The 21,772-nt window shown below is 39.7% G+C and overlaps 1 protein-coding gene across 3 annotated transcripts in view; it reads right to left on the minus strand.

Moving 5' to 3' along the window:
* oxr1a (oxidation resistance 1a) overlaps positions 1 to 21,772 on the minus strand; it is a 181,466-nt gene that overhangs the window by 122,992 nt on the left and 36,702 nt on the right. For 2 of the 3 annotated variants that reach the window (XM_059338609.1, XM_059338606.1), the window contains exon 1: positions 5,324 to 5,398. The exons of the other annotated variant lie outside the window; for it this stretch is intronic. In XM_059338609.1, the coding sequence (XP_059194592.1) occupies positions 5,324 to 5,349 (26 nt within the window). In that variant the 5' untranslated portion in view covers positions 5,350 to 5,398. Of the gene's footprint in view, positions 1 to 5,323; positions 5,399 to 21,772 lie in introns of those variants that run through there. 3 annotated transcript variants of the gene reach the window in all.

Consider the following 21,772-nt stretch of genomic DNA (forward strand, 5'->3'; position numbering starts at 1 on the left):
CCCGGAGCATCTTCTGCACCACTGCTCTGCCACCATTAATTCATCAGTGCAAATCTCCTACAAACTTCCTAAACAAACAAGTGTGCTGACTTCTGCTCCTCAACACACACATATACATAGGTCATCCAAGTATAGACCTCCTCACATCCACTCCCAGAGTTGCTGTCTAACAGACTGAACCACGCTGTATTGATATCTGCTCTGTGACCTAGATGGAAACAGCCTGTCTTTGTGTTTGACCTAATAGCTGCTGACATAAATACTTGTTTTCTATTTCAGCGCCCTCCAAAAATGGAAGTGCAGATGTGAACCTGTTTAATGGTAAGTTGCTAATGAGTTTATCCACACTGTAATTTACATCTGTTTTGTTTACCTCACTCCACGGTGGAGCCCCTCAGGGAATGTGCACGAGAACACCAGTGCTATCAGCTCCATAGAAAAGAACTGGGTAAACAAATCTCATACTTGCGTGTACCGAGTTAATTTACAGTTGTAGATAACAATTGGGGAAGCTCCCACTGTTTGCTTTGCACATTAAAAAAAATAAAAAAAAGCTCCTACAAAAGCAAGATGAAAGAACAGAATACAAATTTAGAAGGAGAAAGCAACAACCTTCCTTAAAAAGGAAATGCTGGAGAAACTCACAGATAAAATGAGATGAAGTTGGATTTAAAACAATACCAGAACAATTGCTGGAACTTCTCTGACTTATATCAAGCATGATTAAGTAGATCAACTTGGTTGCAGACTTAAAATGTTTTAAACAAAAAAAATCCGGCCATTATTTACACCCCAAGAATTAACTAACATTAACAACAGAATCAGAAGAAGTGACAGAGTTAACTTTATGTGATGGATAACCATGTAACCAGCTAGCTAGCTAGCTAGCGAGTAACTGTACCGTCCAGTTTGCTGTCGGTGGTTTCTTAAATACAGAACTTAAATATAGATCCTTTAAATTAGGATATCATGGAGCTGTGACCAAGACATTGACTTCTGTAAGATGCACATGCATTTTACAGTACAATAAACTTGTCAGTGCTCTCTGGAAGACAAACTATTTTCTGTACTGCAATTTTTTGTCAGCCAACATATGCGCCAATATAATATTAAAAGTTGATATCAGCCTGGCACAGTGACGTCCAAGTGAAACAAAAAATAGTTTGCAGTCAAAAATCATTGCCAAAGATATTTTCACATTACTGAAAGAAAAAATACAGGAAAAAAAGTTATTTGGGAAATATCCAAAGTTCTCCTTTGGCCACCAAGCCATATGGATGAGCTATTTTGGGTGTTTGATTGACAGCTGAGCAGGTAGAGCACAGAGCAACAATGTAAACAAACTTTTGCTGGCTTACAAGCTAAGGAAAGACCGAAAGCTACACAATTTTGTAACTACAATAAGTCAATTCAACTGCTTTATGCAAATAAACAACTTTTCACTCGGTGTAGACTGGGGAACATCTGCATTCGTGTATGTGTGGACATGAAATTAAAAAAGCTAAGAGATCAAAAACAAACATAAAAAAGACATGCAATGCAATTTTGGGTCAATTTTAAAAAGTGTCACACAGCAAGGAGGATGTTTATGACCAAAGTTTAATATCTTATGCTTAAACTTTAGTTTTTCAGCTTGCGTAACCTTAACAGCTGGATATTTGTCAGAGTTTAATGTCTTTCGACGCGACTAAAGAGCTGACTGCACACACACGCAGAATGTTGTTGCTCTAGGGTTCAATGTTAATCACAACCGACAGGGAACAATGCAGCTGCCACATGCATGACTTTCAAGGTGTGACCCCCCTCGTACACACACATATACTGACATCTAAGAGCAACACACTGCGACATTTGACTCAGTTCTTATTAATTCATGTCTAATAATCAACGCAGAGAACACAGTTGCTGCATAATTCAGCTTTTTGAATTGTCTGTCTGTTCAATAAAACATGCAACAAATCTAACCAGCACAGATCCCTGTACACAAATACTGTAGTGTTTACCACATACAGCACATGTGCCCACAGTACAGTATCTCCCATCCGTTCAGGTGAAGCCCAGTTCTCATCAATCATTTCCCTCATTGGGAACAGATGGTGCCGTTAGGTAGAGGACAAGAAGTGAGGAATGGAAACATCACAACTAATGCTGGTTGTACGTGTGTGTATGTGTTTATGTGTTTATGAGTGTACATGTGTGTACGTGTGTGTGTGTGTGTGTGTGTGTGTATGTATCATCTAAGAGGCATATGTCATGTTTAAGGACATGTTCAACTGCACAGATTTAGTGTGGTGATCCCAGGCATCGTTGAGTATTTATGATCCCTGTGGACTTTACATATGCTAGCGTTAATATAACGTACAGCATTAACGACGCTAAAGTGATCCAGCTTCAGATGAATATGATTAAGCCACAGGAGTGTTACTGTACTTGTCAGTAGGTTGAGTGGCTGTAGATTCCTCTCACATGCCATGTTTAGCCTGCAGTTGTGTGTGAGTGTCCTGAATTCTGATGTTTTTCCCTTTAATGTGACACAGATTTGATTTGACATTCATATGTACACCATGCATCCTAAATCTTTTGCTAAATCCGATACACGTATGACCTGTGGCCATACGACTGGAGTCTAAACTGTCAGATTATGTGGTTTTCATGTTGCTCTCCATGGGAATGTGTCACATCTCTGTGTCTATCTGACTAGAAAATATAAATAGCAAGTGCAAGGACAATTAGAGTGCAATCTTAATTAGCATTAGCAGATTACTGTAAGAATTTTAGAGACGTGGCCATATATCCACCGCCTCTCCATATCCTCCTCGATCTTTCGACTCTCTATCTGGGCCACTAGTTTCCTGCTTACACTGTAAAGCCACTTTTTCTGATCAAAGTGGATTAAAGGAACAGGAGTGAAGATTAGAAACATGTCCTGGAGAGCTAATTTCACTTGCTCTGCCAAGGTCTGTGTCAATCGAGGCATCTGTGTTTACCTGTGGACATAGACCTACTTAATGCACCACCAGGGGACCAGGTCCTGGCTGAAACATTTAGACCTAGATCCAATAAGGCAGCAATAATAAGGATTTATAGTACATTTTATCTGGCAACTTGAGTTTTAAATTTAAAATTGTGGCGTTCAAGTCTTCAGTGAGTTTTTATATCTGTTTAAAATGGCCAAACTACAAAGAATGTGATTGAAGTAGTTGTGAGAAAAATGTACACCTGTTCCATTGCTGCTTAAAGTGGGGTTGTCTTCTCATCTCTGTGCAGTAATGAAGCACATACAAAAAAGGACCAACCCATGGTAGCTCCATTGATAGAACTTTAAAGCAACTAACATAAAATTAAAAGGTCAGTTTAGGGCAATCAAGGGGGGTGGTGGATGGGTCAACATTTTTACTGACATAGTTGCTATTGGACGCAATTACACCTTTTCAGTATCTGACTGGAATGTGCCACTTACTGCCTCTAGAGGTGGTTTTAACAATCAGGCAATCAATCAAGAACAACAACAACAATAACAATCAAGACATGAAGTAATAAGGCTTTGTTCAGACTGCAGGCAAATCCAACTTGTTTTATGAATCAGATCTTTTAGACTCTCGATACTGTTATTTGGAAGCAATCGGATTGTATTTGTGGGTGTCCACACATCACCAGCCTATCGGTTGCTGTGGAACAAAATAGGTGTTTGTTACTAAGTAGCTCCACTAGCATGAGCTTACTTGCTAACAAGCAAACTGCTAAATACATCAAATTTAACAACTTAATGTGTCAGCCGCAAACTTGTGTGTTGTTGGAGTGTATAAAAACACATTGCTATCCCCAGAGGGTTACAACTTTGTGTAGATCATTTTCTGTTACCACTGTAGCATGAGAGCATGGTGGAATTAACAAGCTAGCTAACTCGCCTAGTTAGAGAGCTTGCTAATTCGGCCACTAGCTAGCTAATTAATTCAATCGTTTTTGGTCTCATGAACAGTAAATTTATCAACACAGTTCTAAATGCTTTGTCAAGGCAGTTGCCTTGCAAAGCGTAGTATTGACTGGTGGCAACATTTGATGGTGGCTTACCAATTTTAGAATACACCAGGGGACGTTGGACTTTGATTGGGGTGACCAGAGTTTCAGGACTGAGATGCATCTGGAGAAACCCAGTTGGAATCAAACTTTCCTTCTGGATACAAAATAGATATGTCTAAGGTGGATTTGAGTTGACAGTCTGAATAGGATCTAGGTGTACAGGGGTCAGTGGTAGTCTTATGGGGCAGGCCATTTTGGTGAAAACGGGTTAGGCCTCTCCATTACAATGAAATCTGATATCTAACACAAAGAAAGCATCAAATAGAGAATTCACCACAGTGCTTCCTTTTTGATTACTGTGAAAAACTTAATGTCCAAACCTGACAGCTATCATCTGTTCCTCAATTTTATAACCACTATGGTCTTAAAAAGCCCTTTATTCCAAAATGTCCATTACTGCTCTCTGTTGCTGAAGCTTTACGATGATTCGGCCAGCCGGCCTTGATTTTGTGTGATCGTACAATAGCAGGGAAGTGATCTTGCAAGTGGATGATGTGTCTGTGAAAAGCTGGTGTGTAAAGTGACGCACAGCTCATTTCACTTCAGAAGGCTTGTCAATGCAGCCTAATGATGACTGTACCATCTGGTGTCAAAAATCAGAAGGCTATTTTCAAGTGGCCTATTAAGATGCTGTAGCTGAAAAATTACCTGTTACCTTGATGAATGCTTTGAAACCCGTCTCTGACAAACCAATTGTTTCCTCTACAATCCTGGTAAGCCTTTCAAATCTCTCCATTGTGCTCTCCTGGGAGGAAACGGCAGTTTTGTCGACTATGTCTTTTCATTCAGAAATAACCCCCCTTTTTTTCTCCAATCCCCTAACAAAATCGATTGAAAGTGGTTCCCAAACGACTATCAGAAAGGGTGTGGGGCTTGCTTGAAGACAGAAAATTATTGGTAAATCAAGTTTTCACCATAGTGCTTAAGGAATTTGCTATCAAAATGTTCAAAGCTCAAGCTGTGAGAGAAGCTCTTACCAGAAAAGCCTCTCCATTCGTTCTCCTTTGATTTACTTGCTAAAGAGCCCCAATACAACAAATAGGCTACTCCAGTATTTCCCTTACACAGTAGTCTCCATTTGCACAGAAAAATGTTTGATTATGCTTGTAGCTTTCTCTCATTATGCTTTCTCTTCCTTCACAACAAAGCTCAATTTAAAACAAAGCTACATTTTAGACACCATTAGGGAAAGAAATTGCTTTTGGGTAAAAAGGAGAATCCAATGAAAAGAGTTTGTACATACCCAGCAGCTCTCAGAACGGGTTCCATTGACTCTTGTGCAGAGGGGATAATGGAATCGATCCCTCAAACTGCTTAACTTAAGCATAGGGAAAGGCCTGTCATGTGACCATGTCCTCATTAGGAGAGTGGAGCACCTTGCTAATTTATTTACCCAATATAACCCAGACAAGCAGGGCTGCACAGACAGGAGGAGGAGGGAGAGGGAAAGGGAGGTGTGAGCTGGCCAAGCCGATTTGAGCCTGTTACTGATGCCTGAGCCAAGACCTGAGGGGTGGTACGAGGTGGGGGAGGGAATGTGTATGCGGGGAGGTACAGTAGATGGGATGACAGAGGACAAGATTGAGATGGACAGGACGGAGAGGAAAAGGATGGGGAAGCTGTCAGTAAGACAGAGACAGCAGGCTGGTAATGCAGAAGCAGCAAAAAAACAGAAGAGTGAAAAGGATCCAGGCTTGGTGGGTATAAGGGTGTGTTATGTACTGTGTTTTGCCTGGTCTTTGCTATGTATCCCGGGTGGCCAGGCTCCAAGGCCGTGTCACTTGGGTCTGTTCCAGGTGGTAAAAGCATAAGGGCTCCTGGTGGCGTGGATGTGCCACACTCAGCCATCTGGTGATGAGTCACTCTGTCTCTACTCTTGTTTGCTCTGACTGGGCATGAGATTGCAGGCCATCAACGTGTGTGTGTTTGTGTTTGTGTGTGTGTGTGTGTGTGTGTGTGTGTGTGTGTGTGTGTGTGTGTGTGTGTGTGGGTGTCGTCACTGCATTAGCACCCTCTTTATTATGATGGCAGGAGACATAATTACTAAAAGCCGAAAGTATACAGATTTCATCTGCGATATGATGATGAGAGAGACTTGGAAAACTCATTTAATTCAGCAAGGCTGTGACACAATAAATGTCATGCAAGAAAGTGCAAAGACAGTAATGACGAGCACGTACAGCATTCCAGCTAGCCACTTGGCTTAAAATGCATCCGTGTGCTGCAAATAAAATGTGAAAAGTATGGGAGACGGGCTAGAAGCCGTGCACACAGTAATCTCCCCAGTATTGTGCACGCCTGATAGCGGCATGCATCCTGCCTCCTAGATAGATGCAGCCAACAAACAGCCCTGTTGCTGTGTGACAGCTCCCCTCCTCCGGGCCAGAGCTGACCCAAATCTATGTTTTCTTTCTGCTCCGCTTTACCCACAATTCCACATCAGAGACTGGGACAGCGGGTACTCCACTCTCTCAAATCCCAGTACCATTGCTCATACCGATATCATGCTGGGGACACTGGTGAAGCAGCCATACTTCTACTGCCCCCTATCCTTCAACATGTAGCTTTACTTCACTCTACAAAACATTACAGTACACCAGAGATACTCAACTTACTTTCCCTGGGAGGGCACTTTTGCAAAGTGATGGGAGCCAATTAATAAACAAACATTAATCATATTTGTAAGATAAAATGAATAAACATTAAAAAGTCCATAACTAATTTTCCTTCTAAATTATTTATTTTCAAATTAACTGAGTCCTTTAATAAAAGTACAATTAAATTGGCAAATTGACACATATGACAGATAAATCTGATTTTTCACTACATTTATAAACTGCAACTGCATTTTAGTTGTAAATTCTTTGGTTTTATATCAACTTTGACTTCAAGAACTTGAGGACATTTGAATCTTGGTCCAGACCTTTGTTAAAAAGAACAACAGCAACAACATATTTTGGTGCTTTATGCACCCTGGGACCCAATTAACATTTACCACGGCCATAATCTTGCCTGCAGGCCATAAGTTGAGTATCACTGCAGTACATGCAGGATGCGGCACAACCCAGAATTTTTTCACTTCGAAGGTATATCTTAAATTTAAATAGAGTACAACAAAAATAACTGGAATTTGCATATTGTACGTAGAATTGCAACGAGATGTTAAACATCCGGGGAATAATGTTCAAGATCTCTTGCCAGATTGGTCATTCAGCTCTACCTCTCTGCCCATGTCTTTTAACACTGTATTATTACACCTGCGTATTTCTCATAGTGACATGTCTAAATGTCTTTTGTAAAGGAAGGCCTGTGGCTTGAGGCCATAGCAAAGGTGACATTCCTCTCTCAAGGGCACATACAGACATGCCATGCAGCCTTAACCCATGAAAAAAAATCATGAATAAATTCCCTTTAAAAAAAAAAGACTGTGCAGACAAAAAGAGCACAAACCCCACCCAAATACTCCCTATTGATTTTGTCATTTTACTGATCTGTAGCTTTCTGTTGCACTATTACATAAACCATTAAGAATGAAGAATCCCTTGTCCATCTGTCGAAAAACAAATCATATTAATGCAAGATGATCAGTGAGCCTAAATCAGTGCTCCTATTGTGACAGTATTTATAAGCCTGGGCAGTGAAAAGAGGCTGCCCCTGAGCGTGCTGTCCTATTACATTATACTGTAACTGAGAAGAAACTCATTCAACACTTTCTTGTGAAGAATTCAAAGCTTTTGAAAAGGAAGGATTCGGCACACGGGTCACACAATGTCAAAGTGGTGTTCTGTCCTGAAAAAAGCAGCCATACAAGCTGCAGAGTTACCATTTCTGTTAGCGCCACATCCATCTGTCATTGTCATGGAAACTCAATAGCACCTCTGGCGAGACAGAGATAGAGTTGCTGGCTGAGGCCTCACACAGTGAATCATAATTGGAGTGATATCTTTCACATTTAGCAAATTAACCAACGTGTCTCTGTCATTGTAATCTCATAGACGTGTAGCCAGTGTTTGCCAACTCCATAATATGCTGCTGCGCCTGAGCAGTATATGTTTAAGGTATAAAGAGCTCAATATTTTGAGAGTGAGTGTTAGATATGAAGGTCGATACAACCCTCATACCTCTCTGTTGAAGATGGAGCTATACGCTTAGCAAAGAGACTGATAACAAGAGCAAAAAGCTACCCTGGCTACGTCCAAAGATCAAGAAACATTTGCTCACGAGTACCTCTAAGGCCAGATATACTTGCTTTTTTAACCACACATTTTGTACAACTCACATACTTGCCTGTTCACAATCAACAAGTTCGCCAACATAAACCGCAGAAGAGGTTGTGTGTCAGAACCACAAATTACGGCACGTAGGTACATATCGCAGCTCGCGTTTATCGTGGCCAGCTCGCTACAATGGCGCGTTCTAAAAATAGCACACATGTATGGTCTGCGGTTGTACAAAAAAAGGCAGTTTCTGTGAATTTATGCTGTAAAACCACTGACCTTAGTCTTATAAAAGACAGTTTCAACAGTAAATAAATGTACGTAAATGCCGGAAATTAAGCCGTTACAAGGGTCACGTGACTGCTGCAATTTACGTAAAAAACGTAAAAACTCAAAAACGTAAGTTACTTGACCAACGTTACTCATGTAAAAAACGGTTTGCTTTTGTTTTCACGCAGGACGTGAACTCTGCTCGTTCGACCCATCCACCACGCCGGAATCTGCCCTTTTAAATTTCACTTGCTGTCAATCACTACTACGTCAGCAAGATGGTGGCGGCCGCATTACAGCGGACGGTGACATACGGAGACATAGTTTGTTTTTCGCTGCCTTTGCACGCGACCTATATTAACTTTTTTGATGGACGAACAGGCTGGATGCATGGATGGACGAACAGGCTGGATGCATGCTACTGGAGGATTCCAAGAGGTCAGATCGTACAAAACTATTTTGAGAATATAAATAACATGTAAATGTTAATGACAAAGTAGCACAAACACTACTCTAGGTCGGATAGAAGTAGGATATGCGAGGCAGCCATCACGTGCAAGCAAAGGGATGGCAGGTATTACTCTGGCATAATGCTAAGTACCCCTTATTTCTTTTGTTTGTTTAAAATCCAAAGTGTTAATATTTCCCAAAGTCTTGTAATCACCAAGAGGTTGCCAGTGTTTCTTAGAACATTACACATTCTCGCTTTCTGGTAAAAGACTGAGTAAAAGAGTGGGTATTCAATCTCAGACACCGCTTCAGTCTTACAGCTTTACATGTTGAGAACCCAATAATGTTCTGATAACACACAAAAAACTTGAATTATGGATTTCTAGCAATAAAAAAATATTTTAACACTTTATTATGCGCTGCTGTGATTATATCATTAGAAAATCTATTAGAACTGTCACAATAAATTCAAACAATGTTTCCCAATTCATGCCCCCATTTCTCCATTTCCCTTTCAGTCACATTCAATTAAAAAACACCAAAAGAAAATAATAAAAAGACATAAATCTTTCATATGAAATGTTGAAATGTATAAAATAACATCACGTGTTTACTTTAAACACAGTTTAAGCACAAATTATGTACTTTAATAATATGATTAATAGATTAAAATGTGCCTTACGCTCAGTCTTTGCCTCATTGTCGGCCATGTTTGCTGTAAAAGGGTCGGACATCCAATCAAACAAATGTGTGCAATTGGTTGGAGTCGAACAGTGATCATAGCACTAGAAATCCTAGAAAAGTTATGTCCATTTGAGTAGACAGGGACAGTTAAAAAGCATTTTTGAAATTAGATCGCTTTTATAAGTCACTTTTATTTGATTAACTATCATTAAAATGTAATTTTGCTCACAATTTCCCTACTGTACAGAGCAAACACCTGGTCATCTTAGGAGTGAAGTTAAGTATAGACGGTAAAAGCATACTTCTTTACAAATCAACTGTACTGTCTTTAAACTGGCCATCAGAATCCTGGTAAGAGAGTCATATGGCTCAGCAGTTTTTATGGCTGACTAAACCACAATGCTCTCCATCACTGTGAAACCCTGCCAGAGAGCTCCACTGAGCAGAATGAAGAGGTTGGGACAATCTCAGGTCTCCATCTTTGTGAGAAACGAAACTCTTACCTAGAAATATTTTGGGTAATGAAACTCCGCTTGGCCATCTGTATTCTCAGTTGAGCAGTGCATAATGATGTTTCTGAGCAGAGAGTGAAAAATGGCTGAGCACTGTAATGCCTTCCTGACAGACAAGCGCTGCAGAATACTGATCTTCCCGTGTGGTTGTAAATAACTTAGTGGAGTGAGTTGTAGAAAACCAAAACCATGTGAAGCAAAAGAAGATAATATTGGAACAAGTTGTGGATCAAAGAAAAGCATTTACTTTGCCAACCCTTAGTATGATGAAACAGTATGTAATTGATCAGTGGTGGATGACCAAAACGACAAACAGCCGTACTGTTTTCTGTGTGGACAGAGGGAGAAATACAAAAACAATCGCTCACTTTTGACTTCCTAAGAGTCAAAGTCCATCACTCAATCTATATCACATGCCAAACAAACTCTCTCTATCCATCCATTTTCTACATATCCTGCAGGGTGTTGGCTGGTGCACACTGGGCGAGTTCTTGACAATACAAAAAATTGATGAACTAGTAGCTGTATTGACTCTACTATGTCAATACTCATGCTTGCTCTTTAGGTTTTTGTTTTAAACTGACTCATTTTGGAGACAGGATCTTGTCACACAGTGTTCTACAGCTGTGAGAGAGACACCATATGTCACGCTGTATATCATAATGGATATAATGGTTGATATCCTGAATCAGCACGCAGCAGAGCATCTGTACACCAAAGAGCTGCTCAAAGCTTTGATCTACACAAGAAGTTGTGTCTTTATTTTTTGTTTTTGTAAGCTTATTTTTTTACTGTGTTTCTATAATTTACTGACCATTTTTTTCTGCATACATTTACGTTTAGGGCATTTAAACACAGTACAGGGAATTACATTTTACAGAAGGGTAAGCTTCATCTAGGGAGAGAGAAGTGCAGCAGAAAAGTAAAAGGTTATTTTCTCCCCTGGCCCTGAGCCAAATCTTTACATTAAGGTGAGGTGAAAGTGGCCGTAACACCCTTTACTGGACTCTTAAAATATCACCCTGAAAGAAAAAAAACTGTCTTATCCACTGTGCCTTAATAGATTTCTGTTATCCTTTCTATTGGGAACCATGTGACACTGCTTATAAGTTATTAAGACAAAAACATTGGAAAATGCACTCAAGACTGAATTGGCTTTTCAGATTGATCACTTGGGAAAAGCCTGGGCTTTGAATAAAATATCCTTATTATGGTAAGAATATGTATTGTGAGTTTTTTTTCTTTTCAGTAGGATAACCATTCATTTCAAATGTTTTTCCTGACTTACAGTTTAAAGTCTCAACTTGTTGCAATGATGAACAAGTGTACTCCAAGACACCTTGCGACACTATTTTTACTAACACTATTTTTTGAAGGTTTTTATCAATGTTTGGCATTCGCTCTCATTCATACATATGGGCAATTTGGAGTCACCAATTAAACTTAAGCTGCATGTTTTTTTGGACTGTGGGAGGAAGCCAGAGTACCTGGTGAGAACTCTGACACGGGGAGAACATGCAAACTCCTCACAGAAGAGCCACAGGCCGGAGTCAACATGACACAGGAAACATATATATATGACATCTGAGTTTTCCACACCACAGAAAAATGTGTTATTCAACACCCAGCCAAATTTGAGTCTAAAAAATATGAAAAATAGTGTAAAATGTAGTAGGCCTGGGCCGATAATCAATCAATCAATCAATTAATCGCACGATAAATTAAATGAACTCAATAATTTTGCCGGCCTCGATATATCGCCATGCGCATGCGTATTTGTTTTCCTCGTCTGTTGCCTCCAAGCAGGCTGGATGACAAGAGGGTTCACTCTGTGCTCGATCTCAGCACCTGGGCGCTTTTGTTCCATAGCAGAATGAGCGGAGTGAACCCTCCTGTCAGTCATCCAGTCTCTTTGTCTCTGTGGGGAAGGCTCGGCCGCTAGCATTGGCTACACACAGATTGCAGCAGGTGAGCCTCGTGCGGAGCAACGCGAGGAAAAAAGATGATTGCAAAGCCAAATGCCACAGCCCCGGTGTGGGAATATGTCAGTTTCAAACCGAATGAAAAAGGTGAGCCCATCAACACACAGACGAGCCTGTATGCCGAATTTGTTCAAAAGTGGTGGCAACAAAAAAAGCCACCACAACAAACTTAAATGCCCATCTAAAGCAGAACCACCCGACCCAGTTTTCCCAGCTGGGGAAAAAAACTGCACCTGGAGATGCAGAGCCTTCGTCCCGACAGTCAACACTGGTCGACAAAGTAAATATAAACGGTGTGTGCTCACAGAAAGTGGAGTTTGCTACATCGCAAAATAAATGCTGCCCTTTAAAAAAAAAAAAAAAAAAAAAAAATTGTTTGTTTTATTTATTTAGGATATTTAAACGTTCTTAAAAGTACAATTACAATGGTAAAAAACACTGAGAAATAAAAGTGTATTGTATTTGCAAGAGTCTGCTTTATTATTATATATTATCATGTTGACAATAATATCGTTTATCGGCAATAATTTGTGGGACAATATATCGTCCAGCAAAATTTGTTATCGTCCCAGGCCTAAAATGTAGTAGTATTCTGTGCTCTGAATGGGGGTGTGTCCGCTGAAGGTGGTGAAACCTAATATCTGATATCCTACTTCTCCGGTGACTTACTGCTGCTGTCACATCTGCTCTCCTGTCGACAAAAGCGGTGGACATTGTCTTCGGCACAAATGCCCTGGTGACCACCCATAGACAATAGCGGTTTAATGTTTAGGTTAATAAAATGCTCCAGAATTTGGACATATGTCGGATATCACTTCAGACATTGTAATCTTCTGTTGCTATGACCGCTGACACGAGTTAACGCTAGCTTCAGAAAACATTAGCAGCAAATATGCGTATATAGTGTTGGGGGTGTAGTTATGATAAGGAAGCTCCAGTGCATCATCGAGTCATGATTTTAGACACGCCCAAAAACACAGAAATGGAGAAAAACAGTTTAATGGTCTAACTCCAAATACATACATAGTTTTCAGCTAATATTTTGTAACTTGTAAAATATGTGTTGTTTTTATAACATGTTTGTATAACTGTTGGTACACATTTAAAAAAAAAAATCTCATCAGATTAAAAATAACACGGACAACATTTGTTAACTAAAGAGAACATCCAGTGTAAACATTAAAATAAATCCTCTGTTGGCAAATAGGAATGCAAAGAGCTTTATCTCCATCTCTCTGACTGTGATGTATTGAGTAAAGCCTGTGACAGGGGAGCAGTGGAGAATGGGCTTTTAATCAGAAAGGCCAAGGTCCGCAGAGGAGAAGGGGGGCTGACTGGGGGGAGCATTACATAAATAGTTTTATTCTGCATCAAAATTCATTATCAGACCAAACATTAATCTTGTCAGATTTATATTTAGAAAGGGCTTACATCATAATGGCAAACCAGGTTAATACTTTACACCATAGAAGTAGAAAATGTTTATATAAGCAACAGCCATTAAGTCAACACTTGCTAATGTTATACTGTTTATCTTCTGCATGCTGGTCTCTGTTGTTAACCAAAGGCAGTGGCACGGCTTATGGTTGCCCTAAGTCTCTAAAATTATTCTTATTTTAGTATCCAAAGAGAAACAATATATTTTGCATGCGTGACTTGTGATCTACCCATTTTAACCTTGACATTTCAATGGCCCACCAGCATGCCAAAAATATGTATTTTGCAAAAGACTCAATCTTAACACTGGAGAAGATATTGGTGTCATATGAAACTAGTCGACCTAAGGAATCCATTGGTTCTATGTTAAGATATCTTGTCAGGGAAGGGGCTTGATAACACTCGAAAGTCAGGTTGGCAACTGGCATTGACCTCTGACCTCAATAATGAAGATGGGTTCTATGGGTATCCATCAGTCCCCTTTAACGACATGGCCAATGTATGCTCATCCCAAACAGTACAAATGTGTTTTTTTGCACCTACTGTATTTAAATGGTAAATTGGTTGCATTTATTTAGCACTTTTCTAGTCTTTGCGACCACTCAAAGTACTTTATACTACAGATAGCGCTCATTCACTCATTCACAAATCCATACTGGTTGCCGAGGCTACCCTAAGTGGTGCCACCTGAGGAAATCATTCACACACACCGATGAACGCAGAATCGGGAGCAATTTGGGGTTCAGTATCTTGCCCAAGGATACATCGACATGTAGGCTGCCGCTGTCAGGGATCAAATCACTAACCCCTCAATCAATGGGGTCCCTTAATAGTCTTGGAATTGCATAAATTGGGCATGACTGCAAAGTTGAGACTGGATGAGTCAGTGAGCCCAAATATATCATGTGTCCCCCTAAATAACAAACGGTTACCCCCTCCAAACCACTTCCAAATGAACACACTGTGGCCACTTTGAGTTATGATACTGTAAATATCTTATGACTTTCATCTTCCACCAGTTCCTACATGAGAAATGTATGGCAGGATGCACTCATCCAAACACACTCATTAGAGATGGCAGTGTTCAACCAAGACTCATAAAAAGGACAAACGCACACATAGAGAACAAATGATGCAATGTCTCCATGGGCTGCAGCTGTCTGACAGCTTGGAATAAAGACATTTAGTTACAACACAGCTCTGTTCATCATATAAAGTACACATAAGAGACAATTCTGCATGTATCCCCGGGCTAATCTGGGGAAAACTGAATTGTTTTGACATTTATAGCAGACAGCCGATAACACACAGACATACTGATCTCAGGGGTGAAGAATCCGGTCTTTTCAAGAGACCGTTCTGAACATTTGTGGGGTAAAACATGTTTGTGTGCACATTTGTGAATCTTCTTTTACACACTCACATTCTGACTGGATTCCCTCTCACTCACACCTCGGAGCGGAGCTGATTTTCCAAACACACGCACACACCTCTGCGGGTGACTACTCACAGGTACACCAAGAGATGAATCTTCATTAGTGGCAGAAATCACTGAATAATTTATAGCTAATCAATTTGAGACACACACATGTGCACACGCGCACGTGCACACACACATGCACACACATTAAATTAGCATTTGCAGTGTTTCCTGCTGAGCTCCAGAGACTCGATACAGTTTCACCAGACGATTGACTTTAAAGACTGAATAAAGTATTACAATTTCCCATATCTTTTGCGGAAATGTTTTATTTATTTTGTTTTTAGAAGTTGGTCCCGAAAAAAAGACAATTTAACAGACCAAGGTTATTGTTTTTACATCACACACGAGCTACAACTATAGTTAATGTACTCATGCAACAGTCAAATGTATGTTTTACACGTAACATTAACTATAAACAGAGTTCAGTTGTATCAGTACTGACACCATGGGGTGAAAATTGAGAGCTAAAAAGCCTTGCATACTGTGAGTGAGGCAGTTTGTTGGTGTGGCTCCGACTGCGTCCTTCACCCATTTGATTCCGACGATTCCGACATAAACACTACCGACGTTTGCCCTGAGCACAGCAGCAGATCTCTCCTCTACCACTTAACCAGAAGCTAATTTAATTTATTTCAATAAAACCCTAAAACAAGCTTGAATGACTTGCACTATGTCTGACTGGCAACAGAGTCTACAAGAAAATATATTCTACCCCTGAGCTCGTACTCTTGAATTATGTATGCGACGAAGTGGATGCACCGTATTCTGCTACACTAAATGACCTTTCATGATAATTGTGGCCATGTGTCCTTGGGCTTTCAGCCTGGGAGTGGATATTATGCAACTGGGATGACTACACTGGACTATATGTTAGTTTCAAATGTCAAACATGTCAAGGATAACACCACCGGATAAAGAGTGTCCCTTTTGTTGCATCTTTTATGGAAACACACACAGTATGCTGAGATACCTCTGGCCTGCTAAATTAATTTGCAACATGACTCAACCCTATAAAGACTGCCTGGGATTCTGCTGCCTCCTAATGAAAACATTTTGATTACAATTATACACAAGGCTCTGGTAGTAATCACACGCATGTGTGTCTGAATTTTCTTTTATGCTTATCTTGTTTTCCATTTTACTTTTAGATGTCACTGCATTTGGTTCTTTTTTGTTTATGTATCTCTATAAATATCTTCTACCTATATACCGACAAATTGGTACACCTCTCTACATATGCGCTACATACCCATCTACCTATAACCATCTGCTTATATGCCTATAAATATATGATATAATATATGATTACCATGTACTTTTAGATGAATCTATCTGTCTACAGGCCAATCTACCCATTTATCTATGTACAATAACTAAATACCCATGGTAGCCTTCTGCCTATAAATCAATATACATACACATCCATGTATACGCATCTTTACATTTACAATTTAGCCAACAGTATGCCAGGCAGAAACACAGCTTATAGCTAAACCATTGGTGTAGAGTACCATAGGCTGCATGTGTCCATGACAATGCACACATCCACAGATACAATTCTGCAGTTCTCTGCAAATGGAAAGTATATCCAAGTCTCATCTTCCAGACAGGTGTAACTGGGACTTGCCTATTTGTCTGTTAACGATAATGATCGGTAAATGAGGGAAGATTTCCTGTTAGAAAACAAAGGTCTGCAACCATGTCAATAGAAGAGGTAAGAAGAGATGAGAAAAGTCACACGTTTAGCAGTGATTAATAAAGTCCAAAATCCAAATCCAAAAGGTAATACTTCTAGAACCTAACAACACCACATTTGAGAATATATACTCCTATGGCATTTAAATTTCCCATCAGCTAAACTTCTGATGTTATCCCAGGCCTTTGATAAAGAGCTGATGCAAGCCTAATACCACTGGCTTTGATAGCATCTCCTCTTGACAGTTTGACAGGTAAGGGTCATGACTGCTTGGGTCTTGCATGTTTCCACTACCTCTACGTGGCATTGAACTCATGATGACCTTGAGACGGATGGCGAGCAGCACATTACTATCAGTGAGACCAGGACCTACAATCACAAACTATCTCCCAGGACGACAGCTGTGCCTTTCCCGTTGATCTAATGAAACTTGATAGGATGTAAAGAGCATGTTCTACCGGCAGGCTTTCCCTTTACACCCTGCTTAAATATGTGTCAAACTGTTTTCAAAGTGTTTGATCAGTGAAAAATGTCAATCAACCACCACTGGGTAAAACTTGGAGCTTAACCAAGGTTAGCTAATACCTCCTGGAGCTATTTGAAAGTAAAGTTAGTTCTTTTTAATTAAATTATTTTATGTATGTGTGTTTGCATCAGCAGGGCCTCGTCCCTGAGATGCACTAAAAAAAAAGCTGAGATAGGCAAAAGTGTTACCTCTAATTAATATGGGAACTGCCCTCTGAACTTATCACAAACAAATACAGTATGTTGTCTTGTTTCGAGCAGTAACTGACAATCCCACTTCCTTTTCATGCAGACCAATTAGGCATACTTTTCAAAATAAAGCAGGTTTATGCATCATTTCAGTTGTCTCAAATCTTTATGAGCAAGAACTTCACAATGTACAAAATCCACATCCCAAAAATACTTGGACCAGACAGAGCACTGTAGAAACGCAACAATACAAGCTGTTGCAGGGAGTTTATTGGCTAAAAATAAGTGCTCAGGTTCTCAAACTATTTCCTACTGTCACATCAGGCAGGGCCAGCTGTGCCAGCAGTTGTCACATGTCACCTTCCATACAACCATATGGCAACAAAAGACAACCTCTGGACGGTTGGCTGCAGCTTGCTTCCATGCTGGGAGCAGTATAAAGTATTAATTGTTGATAGAATGTGTTCAGATGTAGACAATGTGCGCCAATTTGATTTTTCTGCTTTCTTTTTTTTTTAATCAACACATAATGCTGAAAACCATGGTGGGGATGATTTAGAAATGGTGTTTTCTATTTACTCTATATTTTTTATTTATTCTTTATTTAAATGGTCAGCAATTAAACATGAACATAAGCTTTAGTTATTGTACTTTATTGTATTGTAAGGTGATTCTAGAATTGGTTGACAATGTAATACAATATCGTGAATACAATGTTAAATATTATTTAATAAATAATGTTTAAGAAAGCAGTATTTGAGTCATATCTGTCCAAAATTGGTGCATGATCCACACAGAAAAGGTGTATTTTAATTCCAGGTCAAAAGTTCATCATATCAGCAATTAATGATTCCTTATTTTACCAACAGATTCTCTTGCTATTATTTGACACATTCTTTTTATGTGACATCAAACCAGGCTTAGTGTCCTCTGGATGGTATCACCCTGTGGACAAATGTCAAGGTCGTTTACAGCTATTACATAATATATTAACTTTACTTGAGAGTCAAATGCTTCTTTAACAGATATAAAAGCCTTGTTGGTTTCACTGCACTGCCTTTAGCGTCTGCTTCCTGCTCCCCTCACTGGGGTCAGAGAACACATCATTTATCAGGCCTTGTTAGAGCTACTGTCAGCAACACACTGTGTGTGTGATGATTATGAGGTGGCCATAGATCTGGAATGACCATATGGTCATACGAATGATGACAACCATGTCGTCATACATTTGTATACTTTTGCTCCTAAGAGCTGCGTTTGTTACTTGGTTCGATCCTTTGGTTTCAATGAAAGGAAATCTTCAATACTACAGCAGATAGTAATATTTCATACTATAATGTGCCTCTGACTTGAATCCCATGAAGCCCATAATCGCTTGACAGGTTAAAAAAAAAAATCACCAAAATCACACAATTTATCATAGCCAAAAAACTGTAAAACAGGAATTGCCATAAATATTCAGATTTCCAACAGCCTTTAAATGAATCATGTGTGACAAACATAATCAAATCTAAGCTTGAAATAGTGACATTTAATCAAAACCCCTTTTTTCTACATGTTTGTGTTTGCACTGACAAGATCATGTAAAAAATATATTAATTTCTGCTTGGTACAATGCCATGATTGACTGATGAGAAATGAGAAACATTCCGTGAAACTTGGACTGAAGTACAGGCTGTTTATGCAGATCAGTGAGGAGAGGACATAAAAGGTTGGAAGTCAAGGTTGTAAACATGTAAACCATTCAAAATGTTTCTTTACCCAATACTGGTAACATTTGTGGGGACCGAAAAATGTCTGCACAAAAGACATTTTTGAGTTCTCCCTCCTTCTAGCCATGATTGTTTCCTTAGAGGTGCAGGACCATATATCACTGTGAAAAACGAGGCAGAAGTGATTAAAATGTGACCGGAACAAAAAGACCATGAAGCGGCTTGGGGTTCAGCAGGTACAGCTGTAATTATGTCCCTTTTTCTCATGAATGTAGCCAGGTAGCTACTAAAGTAGTAGCTAGCAATGTGAGAAATGGTCTTCCCAATCTTAATCTGGCCTACAACTGTCTGACTGGTCGACTGTTTATTCTACCGACAGAAACAGGGTTGGGAACCAGGCAACCTGACCTCAACACCATTAAACAAACACCTTTGAGATTTATTGAAACATCAACTACAAGCCAGGCCTAATCACTCATCATAACTGGCTCACCTAACTAATGCACTAGTGGCTGATTGGGAGCAAATCCCTGTAACAGGTTCCAACGTCATTAGGAAAGCCTGAAACCAGAAGAATGGATGCAATTATATGGACCACAGTTTTGTAATGACATGTTGAGCAATTGCATACAGGTGTAGTCACAAACGGGTGTCCAAATATTTTGGTTATATAATGTGTATTATTATCTCATTACATATTGAACAACAGGATTGTTGCCATAACCAAAATGGAGAGAAAAAAGTAACAAGCAAGCAACAAACAGGCAGCACTTAATTAAAACTCTGAATAAGCTGCTAAACACTTGCTGCAGTAGAAAACAAATGACGCAAGAGAGAGAGAGAGAGAGAGAGAGAGAGAGAGAGAGAGAGAGAGAGAGAGAGAGAGAGAGAGAGAGGAGACTGAATACTATGAGTCATTTTCTGTTCCTCAAGAATAGCCTCTGTTTTGGACAGCTGATTAGTGAGATCCTGGACTGACCTCTCCATTTTCCAAGGATCATTAAAATGTAGGCATTGAGCCTTTTTCTCTGGATGGATGCAATCTGTAGTGTAGATCAATTCCTTGACCAAGAAGAGTAAAGCCCATTACAGCTGAGGGTCTGTGGGTATTCTAAGAAAGAGGAAGCAGTTTCATGGTCGCAATAATTGAGCATTCCTGCCGACACAGCATTGAATCTCACTCTCTGTTAACCTGTCAGATGTCAACATTAGCAAGTGCAGACAACGACTGTGCCTATGCAAGCTATCAGGCAAAGTGAATTGTAAAGCTACGCTGCCACACAGACAATTTAATTCCGGACTTAACTGCTGCTCGCCACCCAGTCATTGCTTTATATGTTTTTTTTAAATGGGATTTGTGTATTTCTCCGTGCCACATAGAGACTGTATCAGAAACAGGTGATTTGTATGGCAGGGCAGCAGGTCTCTGGGAGAGAGGATGTTCTCAGAAAAACACAGGAGGGACATCAAATATGGATGTCTCAATTTCACAAGCCAAGCAGAGTGAAAATGAATATATGATGCTGGCCTGCTCATGTCTGTCTCATAACCTCCTCCATCAGAAAGAATTGAAGCGTTTCTGATTCGGTTAGTGAATATTTACCTCCAGGGTATATTTGAGCAAAGATATAGAGTTTTTTTTTGTTTTACCTATGATATTCTGTATGTCATTATGTTGTAAAAGCACTATCCAGCATTTCTACAACTGACTGATAAGCCTGTTCCTGTTTTTAACTTTAAAAAGTGAAGCCAACACTGAAGTGCCTTGAGTCTGTATTCTATTTAATGAGCAGCAGGGGGCACCCCCACTGGTTGCTGAAAGAAGTCAGATTGTATGAAAGTCAAAATGAAATGACTGACTTTGCACTTGATACATCACTAACATTCTCCTAATGACTTGAAGTATTTTTCAGTATAGTACAATTACAAATATTTGTAAATTATGGTCCATCTCTTGTAAAAAACAAATAGAAAACAAAAACAAAACCCTGGTATTCTTGAGGGCAGGTCTAGCTTATGATTGACAAGTCCCTACTAGAGGTCGACCGGCCAATATCAGGCCAATATTTGCGTTTTTTACTTGTATCAGCAGTGCGTGTGTTCGCCAATCAGTTACCCCATTTCACTGAGCCAACACCAGGCAAGGCTCAGTGCAACATCTGCCATTTACTGGTGAGCATGGGTGCCGATACCAGAAAAAAGAAAAACACATCAAATATGTGGACTCATCTGAGGCGCCACCACCTCAAGGCCTATAACAACATACGTATAATTGCTATCCAACTTTTAATATGTTTTGTTTGTTTTGTTAATAAATGTTCCTTTTTTTGTTTAAATTGAGACTTGTGTAACATTTGTTATCATTGTGTCATTTTTATCATGTAAATGGAGAAAGAAAAATATTGGCAGCACATATCGGGGATCGGTTAAGACTGATGTCAAAATAATCGGTATCGGCCTTAAAAACCCTGTATCGGTCGACCACTAGTCCCTAACACAGTGCACTGTGTCTTGTTCAGTGTTCAGTTGGTCTAA

The sequence above is a fragment of the Centropristis striata genome, chromosome 8 (genome assembly GCF_030273125.1).
Source record: "Centropristis striata isolate RG_2023a ecotype Rhode Island chromosome 8, C.striata_1.0, whole genome shotgun sequence".
Taxonomy (NCBI): Eukaryota; Metazoa; Chordata; class Actinopteri; order Perciformes; family Serranidae; genus Centropristis; species Centropristis striata.